General features: G+C 40.8%; 1 protein-coding gene across 1 annotated transcript in view; it reads left to right on the forward strand.

The window, feature by feature from the left end:
* The window catches only part of stm (starmaker), a gene marked incomplete at its 5' end in the record, with an annotated part of 20,917 nt that overhangs the window by 2,475 nt on the left and 5,942 nt on the right, over positions 1–12,500 (forward strand). Inside the window, 14 exons of the mRNA XM_083684277.1 lie at positions 1,314–1,331; positions 1,445–1,477; positions 1,907–1,963; positions 2,692–2,727; positions 3,373–3,420; positions 3,533–3,586; positions 5,828–5,866; positions 6,192–6,224; positions 6,542–6,568; positions 10,299–10,376; positions 11,629–11,676; positions 12,014–12,049; positions 12,380–12,418; positions 12,491–12,500. The exon at positions 12,491–12,500 is cut by the window's right edge and continues 50 nt beyond it. Of these exons, the coding sequence (XP_083540403.1) occupies positions 1,314–1,331; positions 1,445–1,477; positions 1,907–1,963; positions 2,692–2,727; positions 3,373–3,420; positions 3,533–3,586; positions 5,828–5,866; positions 6,192–6,224; positions 6,542–6,568; positions 10,299–10,376; positions 11,629–11,676; positions 12,014–12,049; positions 12,380–12,418; positions 12,491–12,500 (556 nt within the window). The remainder of the gene's footprint in view (positions 1–1,313; positions 1,332–1,444; positions 1,478–1,906; positions 1,964–2,691; positions 2,728–3,372; positions 3,421–3,532; positions 3,587–5,827; positions 5,867–6,191; positions 6,225–6,541; positions 6,569–10,298; positions 10,377–11,628; positions 11,677–12,013; positions 12,050–12,379; positions 12,419–12,490) is intronic.

Here is a 12,500-nt window from a genome sequence, read left to right on the forward strand (position 1 = left end):
GATGTTTAAGTGGAGCGTTTCCTGGTGTCCACGCCCACCCCAACCCTGGGAGGGACAATGGAAGACTCTGCTCCTCTGAAAGGCTGAAACCAGAGAGCAGCTCTCTCTGAAGGACAATACCTGTCTGTTCACCACAGCCTTGGAGGGGAGGGGAGGGGAGGGGAGGGGAGGGGAGGGGGAGGAGGGGGGAGAGGAGGGAGGGGAGGGGAGGGGATAGGATAGGTATAGAGGGATAGAGGTAGAGAAGGATAGAGGTGTAGAGGGATAGAGGTAGAGAGGGATAGAGGTAGAGGTAGAGAGGGATAGAGGTAGAGAAGGATAGAGGTGTAGAGGGATAGAGGTAGAGAGGGATAGAGGTAGAGAAGGATAGAGGTAGAGAAGGATAGAGGTGTAGAGGGATAGAGGTAGAGAGGGATAGAGGTAGAGAAGGATAGAGGTAGAGGTAGAGAGGGATAGAGGTAGAGGTAGAGAGGGATAGAGGTAGAGAGGGATAGAGGTAGAGAGGGATAGAGGTAGAGGTAGAGAGGGATAGAGGTAGAGAGGGATAGAGGTAGAGGTAGAGAGAGGTAGAGGTAGAGAGAGGTAGAGGTAGAGAGGGATAGAGGTAGAGAGGGATAGAGGTAGAGGTAGAGGTAGAGGTAGAGAAGGATAGAGGTATAGAGGTAGAGAGGGATAGAGGTAGAGAGGGATAGAGGTAGAGGTAGAGAGGGATAGAGGTAGAGAGGGATAGAGGTAGAGAGGGATAGAGGTAGAGGTAGAGAGGGATAGAGGTAGAGAGGGATAGAGGTAGAGAGGGATAGAGGTAGAGAGGGATAGAGGTAGAGGTAGAGAGGGATAGAGGTAGAGAAGGATAGAGATAGAGGTAGAGGTAGAGAAGGATAGAGGTGTAGAGGGATAGAGGTAGAGAGGGATAGAGGTAGAGAGGGATAGAGGTAGAGAGGGATAGAGGTAGAGAAGGATAGAGGTAGAGAAGGATAGAGGTAGAGAAGGATAGAGGTGTAGAGGGATAGAGGGATAGAGACAGGCTATCCTTGTATATATATTCCAGTTACAGTCACAAGTCCTCTCCTTAACCCTAACCCTCAGTCCTGTCCTTAACCCTAACCCTAACCCTCTGTCCTGTCCTTAACCCCCAGTCCTCTGCTTATCCCTAACCCTCAGTCCTGTCCTTAACCCTAACCCTAACCCTCAGTCCTGTCCTTAACCCCCAGTCCTCTCCTTATCCCTAACCCTTAGTCCTCTCCTTAACCCTAACCCTAACCCTAACCCTCAGTCCTCTCCAAACCACTAACAATCCTCCTTTCTTCCAACAGATGGAACAGACAACGATGGTAATGTAGCCTTTCACTTCTTCTCCACCATGAACAGCTAGGAAATGAACCCATGTTGATTATAAATGGAGGAGCAGGAATCCATACCCATAAACATTCTCCTGCTGTTTCAGAGAGAGCTGCAGCCCTGCTGGAACACCTCAACGGTAACAACACAGAACAGCTGCTAACACGGCTAACACGGCTGACACGGCTAACACAGCCAACATAGCTAACACAGCTAACACGGCTAACACAGCTAACATAGCTAACACGGGTAACACAGCTAACACGGCTAACATAGCTAACATAGCTAACATAGCTAACACGGCTAACACGGCTAACACGGCTAACATAGCTAACATAGCTAACATAGCTAACACGGCTGACACGGCTAACACAGCTAACATAGCTAACATAGCTAACACGGCTAACACGGCTAACACGGCTAACACGGCTAACATAGCTAACACGGCTAACACAGCCAACATAGCTAACACAGCTAACACGGCTAACACAGCCAACATAGCTAACACAGCTAACACGGCTAACACAGCTAACACAGCTAACACCCTCTCTACTCTCCTCCTTCTCAGGTGCCAGTGATGGTGGCGGCTCCACCGACAGCCCTGTAGCTGGAGTCAGAGCAGCAGGTGTGTATCTATCTGTCTGTCTGTCTGTCTGTCTGTCTGTCTGTCTGTCTGTCTGTCTACACTATATATCTATCTATAGTATCTACAGTATCTATCTATCTATCTATCTGTCTATCTGTCTGTCTGTCTGTCTGTCTGTCTGTCTATTAGGGTTGTGTTGTTGGTGTAATGGAATGATAGTCGTGATCAGACAATCAGGAAGTGGGATTTAAGTGCTGGAATATTAGCACCTCTGACTCCTCCTCCTCACAAACCACAGCAGGCGCTGGAAACATCTCGACCTTTCCAGACAGATCCATCCATCTCCCATAGGGTTAACACAGCAGACAGACAGATCCATCCATCTCCCATAGGGTTAACACAGCAGACAGACAGATCCATCCATCTCCCATAGGGTTAACACAGCAGACAGACAGATCCATCCATCTCCCATAGGGTTAACACAGCAGACAGACAGATCCATCCATCTCCCATAGGGTTAACACAGCAGACAGACAGATCCATCCATCTCCCATAGGGTTAACACAGCAGACAGACAGATCCATCCATCTCCCATAGGGTTAACACAGCAGACAGACAGATCCATCCATCTCCCATAGGGTTAACACAGCAGACAGACAGATCCATCCATCTCCCATAGGGTTAACACAGCAGACAGACAGATCCATCTAGGTTTCCACAAGGGTGAAGGGGAAAAACTAATCTAACAAACTCATTGGTTTCCATAGGAACTACTGATGAAACACACTCTGCTGAGCAACCAGGTCTGTCAACCTGTCTGTCTCCCTACCTGTCTGTCTGTCTGTCCACCTGCCTGCCAGTCTTTCAACCTGTCTGTCTGTCTCTCTACCTGCCTGCCTGTCTGTCAACCTGTCTGCATCTCTGTCTGCCTATCTACCTGTCTATGTGTAAAACAGTAAACCTTTCTGTCTGCCTGTCTGCCTGTCTGCCTGTCTGTCTGCCTGTCTATCTATCTATCTATCTATCTATCTATCTATCTATCTATCTATCTGTCTGTCTGTCTGTCTGTCTGTCTGTCTGTCTGTCTGCCTGTCTATCTGTCTGTCTGCCTGCCTGCCTGTCTGTCTGCCTGCCTGTCTGCCTGCCTGTCTGTCTGTCTGCCTGTCTGTCTGCCTGCCTGCCTGTCTGCCTGTCTGTCTGCCTGTCTGTCTGTCTGTCTGCCTGCCTGTCTGTCTGTCTGTCTGTCTGTCTGCCTGTCTGTCTGCCTGCCTGCCTGCCTGCCTGTCTGCCTGCCTGCCTGTCTGTCTGTCTGTCTGTCTGTCTGTCTGTCTGTCTGTTAGAGCTGCGTCCTCTCGTGCAGTAGACACAGTAAACCAGTCTAATAAATTAGAACAGGAATGAGGAACTGAATCTGAATGACGTCTGATTCTCACGAACATCATTTACAGGTTTTACAGGTCTACTGGACTCCTCAGATGACACTACAGATGCACCAGGTTAGTGTGTGTTAGTGTGTGTTAGTGTGTGTTAGTGTGTGGCTCTTTAGCTACGTCCATGCTGTGAACACCTTCAGAGCAGCTCTCAGGGTGGAACTCAACTGCGTTGCAGGACTCCATGTGGAGGACAGCAGCCTGGAGACCACCAGTGTTCCTGATACCACCAGTGAGCATAAACAGACAACACTAGACTAGTACTAACACTATCTACTAATACTATATACTAACACTATCTACTAACACTATCTACTAATACTATATACTAATACTATCTACTAATACTATCTACTAACACTATCTACTAACACTATCTACTAATACTATATACTAATACTATCTACTAATACTATCTACTAACACTATCTACTAATACTATATACTAATACTATCAACTAACACTATCTACTAATACTATATACTAATACTATATACTAATACTATATACTAATACTATCTACTAATACTATCAACTAACACTATCTACTAATACTATATACTAATACTATATACTAACACTATCTACTAACACTATCTACTAACACTATCTACTAACACTATCTACTAATACTATCTACTAATACTATATACTAACACTATCTACTAATACTATATACTAATACTATATACTAACACTATCTACTAATACTATCTACTAACACTATCTACTAACACTATATACTAATACTATCTACTAATACTATCTACTAACACTATCTACTAATACTATATACTAATACTATCTACTAATACTATCTACTAATACTATATACTAATACTATCTACTAACACTATCTACTAACACTATCTGCTAACACTATCTACTAATACTATATACTAATACTATCTACTAATACTATCTACTAATACTATATACTAATACTATCTACTAATACTATCTACTAACACTATCTACTAATACTATCTACTAATACTATCTACTAATACTATCTACTAACACTATCTACTAATACTATCTACTAATACTATCTACTAATACTATATACTAATACTATCTACTAACACTATCTACTAATACTATCTACTGTCCAGAGAAACCAACCAGGAAGTTGAAATGAGAAACCAGTCCAGGGTGAAACGATGATGATGTATAACATCAAATAATAACATAATAATAACATAATAATAGCATAAAAATAACATAATAATAATAATACTAACATAATAATAACATCATAATAATAACATCATAATAACATAATAGTAACATCATAATAATAACATCATAATAGCATAATAATAACATCATAATAGCATAATAATAACATCATAATAATAACATCATAATAACATAATAGTAACATAATAATAATAACATCATAATAATAACATCATAATAACATAATAATAACATCATAATAACATAATAATAATAATAACAACATCATAATAGCATCATAATAACATCATAATAACATAACAACATAATAGTAACATAATAATAATAATAACAATAATAATAATAACATAATAATAACATAATAGTAATAATAATAGCATAATAATAACATAATAGTAATAATAATAGCATAATAATAATAGCAACATAACAATGATAATAACATAATAATAACAATAATAATAACAACATCATAATAGTAAAATAATAAAATAATAATAAAAACAATAATAATAATAATAACTTAATAACAATAACATAATAATAACAACATAATAATAACATAATGATAACAACATAATAGTAACATAATAATCATAATAATCATAATAACAATAATAACATAATAGTAACATAATAATCATAATAATCATAATAACAATAATAACATAATAGCAACATAATAATGATAATAATAATAACATAATAATAATAAGATAATAATGACAACATAATAATGACAACATAATAATAATAATAATAATAATAATAATAACAACAACAACAACATAATAATAGTAACATAATAATAATAATAATAATAACAACATAGCATAACAATAACAATAACAACACAACAATAATAACAACATAATAATAATAATAATAATAATAATAATAATAATAATAACAACAATAACAACAACAACAATATAATAATAATAATAATAATAATAGTAATAATAATAATAATAATAACAACATAATAATAATACTAATAATACTACTACTAATAATAATAATATCATCACAGACATGGATGAAGGAGCAGACAGCCAGGACACCACAGACAGACACACACACACACACACACACACATATACACACACACACACACACACACACACACACACACACACACACACCACACACACACAAACAACAAACACAACACACACACACACACACACTCCTGTTATCCAGTGTATTAAATAGATACACACACACACACACACACACACACACTGACAGCTGCTGTGGCTTTTTCAGAAACAGAAACAGAGAGTGACTCTGACGAGGAACCTTCAGGTTAGTACACAACTCACTGACTCTGCCTAGAAAACCCTCCCGTTATAGAACAGCTCTGCCTAGAAAACCCTCCCGTTATAGAACAGCTCTGCCTAGAAAACCCTCCCGTTATAGAACAGCTCTGCCTAGAAAACCCTCCCATTATAGAACAGCTCTGCCTAGAAAACCCTCAGATTATAGAACAGCTCTGCCTAGAAAACCCTCAGATTATAGAACAGCTCTGCCTAGAAAACCCTCAGATTATAGACCTCTTAATGACCCCCAACAGATCAAGAACATCTTTGACCTTTGACCTGACATCATGTGTGTTGCTCCTTCACCACAGATGACAGCGACAAGGTGTCAGCTGAAGACACAGGTATGTCTGTCATTGGCTAGCCGAAACCACAGGTATGTCTGTCATTGGCTAGCAAAACTAGACGAATAACGAACCATCACAGGATTCAAATATAGTTTCTCAAACATATTTTACAACATCACGAGTCTATAAACACATATAGTCTATAAACACATATAGTCTATAAACTCATATAGTCTATAAACTCATATAGTCTATAAACACATATAGTCTATAAACACATATAGTCTATAAACACATATAGTCTATAAACACATATAGTCTATAAACTCATATAGTCTATAAACTGAATGAAAGTAACTCCATTTCCATTTCAGATGATTCTCCTGAGAGTGACGTCACAGGTAATAATTTAGATTAACAGACCACAATACACACACAACACAACACACACACACACACACACACACACAATAAACACACAACACAATACACACACACAATACACACACAACACAACACCTACACACACAACACAATACACACACACAACACCTACACACAACACAATACACACACACAACACAATACACACACACAACACAATACACACACACAACACAACACACACACAATAAACACACAACACAATACACACACACAATACACACACAACACAACACCTACACACACAACACAATACACACACACAATACACACACAACACAACACCTACACACACAACACAATACACACACACAACACCTACACACAACACAATACACACACAACACAATACACATACACACAACACAATACACACACAACACAATACACATACACAACACAATACACACACACACAACACAATATACACACAATACAATACACACACACCACAATACACACACACAACACAATACACACACACAATACACACACAACACAATACCTACACACACAACACAACACAATACACACACAACACAATACACACACAACACAATACACACACAACACAACACCTACACACACAACACAATACACACACACAACACAATACACACACACACACACAACACAATACACACACAACACAACACAATACACACACAACACAATACACACACAACACAACACCTACACACACAACACAATACACACAACACAATACACACACAATACACACACATAACACAATACACACACACAACACAATACACACACAACACAATACACACACAACACAATACCTACACACACAACACAACACAATACACACACAACACAACACAACAACTTCACACACACAACACAACACATACACACACAACACTATACAAACACACAACACAATACACACACAATACAATACACACACACACAACACAATACATACACAACAGAATACACACACACAACACAACACCTACACACACAACACAAAACACACACAATACAATACACACACAACACAATACACACACAATACACACACAACACAATACACACACACAACACAACACTAACACACACAACACAATACACACACACAACACAATACAAATACACACAACACAATACACACACACACACACACACACACACACACACAACAATACATACACAACATAATACACACACACAACACAATACACACACACACAACACAATACACACACAACACAACACCTACACACAACACAATACACACACAATACACACACAACACAATACACACACACAACACAATACACACACAACACAACACAATACACACACACAACACAATACACACACAACACAACACAATACACACACAACACAACTCCTACACACAACACAATACACACACAATACACACACACACAACACAATACACACACAACACAATACACACACAACACAACAAATACACACACAACACAACAACTACACACACACAACACAACACCTACACACACAACACAATACACACACAATACAATACACACACACACACAACACAATACATACACAACATAATACACACACACAACACAACACCTACACACAACACAATACACACACAACACAATACACACACACACACACACAACACAACACCTACACACAACACAACACAATACATACACAACACAACACCTACACACACACAACACAACAACTACACACACAACACAATACAAACACAACACAATACACACACACACACACACACACACACACAACACAATACACACACACAACACAATACAAACACAACACAATACACACACACACACACACACACACAACACAATACACACACACAACACAATACAAACACAACACAATACACACACACACACACACACACAACACAATACACACACACAACACAATACACACACAACACAATACACACACACAACACAATACACACACAACACAATACACACATAACACAATACACACACAACACAATACACACACACACAACACAACACCTACACACAACACAATACACACACAATACACACACACAACACAATACACACACAACACAATACACACACAACACAATACACACACAACACAACACCTACACACACAACACAACACCTACACACACAACACAATACACACACAACACAATACACACACAAGACAATACACACACACACACAACACAATACACACACAACACAACACCTACACACACACAACACAACACAATACACACACACACACACAACACACAATACACACACACACACACACAATACACACACACACAACACATTACACACATACAACAAAATACCTACACACACAACACAATACACACACAACACAACACCTACACACACAACACAATACCTACACACACAACACAATACACACACAACACAACATCTACACACACAACACAACTCCTACACACAACACAATACACACACAACAGAACACCTACGCAGACACAACACAATACACACACAACACAATACACACACACAACACAATACACACACACAACACAATACACACACAACACAATACACACACACAACACAATACACACACAACACAATACCTACACACACAACACAATAGATTAGATTAGATTTAACTTCATTGTCATTGTGCAGAGTACAAGTACAGAGACAACTAACCAGAAGTGCAAAAAAGCAGAGAAGTGCAGTGTGAACAATATATACAGGTAGTGCAGTATATGAGCAGTATAAATAGTGCAGTATATGAGCAGTATAAATAGTGCAGTATAAGCAGTATATGAGCAGTATAAATAGTGCAGTATATGAGCAGTATAAATAGTGCAGTATAAGCAGTATATGAGCAGTATAAATAGTGCAGTATATGAGCAGTATAAGTAGTGCAGTATAAGCAGTATATGAGCAGTATAAGTAGTGCAGTATAAGCAGTATATGAGCAGTATAAGTAGTGCAGTATAAGCAGTATATGTATTAACAGTAACATTAAAGCAAAGTAAATAAGCAGAATAAATATGGAATGCAGTATGAACAGATATGTACAGATATGTGCAGTGTATTAACAGTAGCATTATAAGATTAGTAAAAAAAAATAAGGGTATGTGCATTATGAACAGTATAGACAGATATGTACAATACCTACACACACAACACAACACCTACACACACAACACAATACACACACACACAACACAATACACACACAACACAACACCTACACCTACACCCACAACACAACACCTACACCCACAACACAATACACACACACACAACACAATGCACACACAACACAACACCTACACCCACAACACAATACACACACACAACACAACACCTACACCCACAACACAATACACACACACAACACAATACCTACACACACAACACAATACACACACACACAACACAATACACACACAACACAACACAATACACACACAACACAATACCTACACCCACAACACACACACACACACACAACACAACACCTACACACACAACACAATACCTACACACACACAACACAATACACACACAACACAATACAACACGATACCTACACACCACACTACTATATAAACCACACACTAATGTCAGTAGAGGTTGTGGAGACTGTCTAATACTGTTCTACTTTACCCATTAGGTGGCACCAGTGATGCTGATGATAATGATGATGATGATGATGATAAAGAGGAAGCAGACTCAGATAATGCCTCAGAAGGTAAGGGTTGTGGTTAGGCTTAGGAGGGTCAGGGCTAAGAGGGTCAGGGCTAAGAGGGTCAGGGCTAAGAGGGTCAGGGCTAAGAAGGTCAGGGCTAAGAGGGTCAGGGCTAAGAGGGTCAGGGCTAAGAAGGTCAGGGCTAAGAGGGTCAGGGCTAAGAGGGTCAGGGCTAAGGGGGTCAGGGCTAAGGGGGTCAGGGCTAAGAGTCTATATTAAACCTGTCTGACCCAGGACTGTTCTCTAGTAGGTCCAGACCCAGTGCTGTTGTCTAGCAGGTCCAGGACTGTTCTCTAGCAGGTCCAGGACTGTTCTCCAGCAGGTCCAGGACTGTTCTCCAGCAGGTCCAGGACTGTTCTCCAGCTGGTCCAAGGCTGTTCTCTAGCAGGTCCAGGACTGTTCTCTAGTAGGTCCAGGACTGTTCTCCAGCTGGTCCAAGGCTGTTCTCTAGCAGGTCCAGGACTGTTCTCCAGCAGGTCCAGGACTGTTCTCCAGCTGGTCCAAGGCTGTTCTCTAGTAGGTCCAGGACTGTTCTCTAGCAGGTCCAGGACTGTTCTCTAGCAGGTCCAGGACTGTTCTCCAGCTGGTCCAGGGCTGTTCTCTAGCTGGTCCAGGACTGTTCTCTAGTAGGTCCAGGACTGTTCTCTAGCAGGTCCAGGACTGTTCTCCAGCAGGTCCAGGACTGTTCTCCAGCTGGTCCAAGGCTGTTCTCTAGCAGGTCCAGGACTGTTCTCTAGTAGGTCCAGGACTGTTCTCCAGCTGGTCCAAGGCTGTTCTCTAGCAGGTCCAGGACTGTTCTCCAGCAGGTCCAGGACTGTTCTCCAGCTGGTCCAAGGCTGTTCTCTAGCAGGTCCAGGACTGTTCTCCAGCTGGTCCAAGGCTGTTCTCTAGCAGGTCCAGGACTGTTCTCCAGCTGGTCCAGGGCTGTTCTCTAGCTGGTCCAGGACTGTTCTCTAGTAGGTCCAGGACTGTTCTCTAGCAGGTCCAGGACTGTTCTCCAGCTGGTCCAGGGCTGTTCTCTAGCAGGTCCAGGACTGTTCTCCAGCTGGTCCAGGGCTGTTCTCTAGCTGGTCCAGGGCTGTTCTCCAGCTGGTCCAGGGCTGTTCTCTAGCTGGTCCAGGGCTGTTCTCCAGCTGGTCCAGGGCTGTTCTCCAGCTGGTTATTTAGGCTCCAGGCTAACGGGATCAGAGCTGGGAGGGAACCCTTTAAGGAATGCAGGAAACAACCATGATCATGTCATCCTGTCTCTCCCCAGACACAGACGACAAAGAGAATGCAGAGACAGATACACCTGGTAACCCAGGTAACCCAATCACAACATTATGAATACATATTAGACCACAGCTCTACAGTTGGTCTCCCACTTCTTCTATTATCAGATAAACCAATCAAGTGCATTCCATAGTCCAGATGGTTGAATGTTATCAGACAATGGACCGAAACGTCAACTGTGTGTGTGTTTCAGCCACCTAAAGGTCAACTGTGTGTGTGTTTCAGACACCTAAAGGTCAACTGTGTGTGTGTTTCAGCCACCTAAAGGTCAACTGTGTGTGTGTTTCAGTCACTGAAAGGTCAACTGTGTGTGTGTTTCAGTCACCTAAAGGTCACCTAAAGGTCAACTGTGTGTGTGTGTGTTTCAGATGGAGACCTGAGTGACCTGCCAGCTGACTCTACCGGTACGTCTAGAATGTCCCTGATGTGTTCTAACCCTACACCATGTTATTGAACCTTTATTTCTACAGAAACACACTGAGACCAAGGCCTCTTCTGCAGGTGCAACACATCAACAATACAACACAGTTCAATACAGAAATCAATACTTCATATAAAACCACAATATATCAGGACAAACAATCACTTCCTTCACTAACGAGGTCCTCCATCAACACCCTAAACTACCCGAGCGGCATCAGAACATCCAACTGAGGTGTTTCTGTAGATTGTAATAAAATGTAAAGTGACAGATAGTAACAGTTTGATGACATCACAGTCTTGTGTCATTTTAGATATGGATGAGATCGACCAGGAGGATCAGAGCGATGCAGGTAAATCTGAGTTCTACAGCAAACATGATGTGTTGAACTCTTCACTTGTTGACACATGTTCTATTGACTCAGATGACTCCAA

Source organism: Argentina silus (assembly GCF_951799395.1).
Source record: "Argentina silus genome assembly, chromosome: 14".
NCBI lineage: Eukaryota > Metazoa > Chordata > Actinopteri > Argentiniformes > Argentinidae > Argentina > Argentina silus.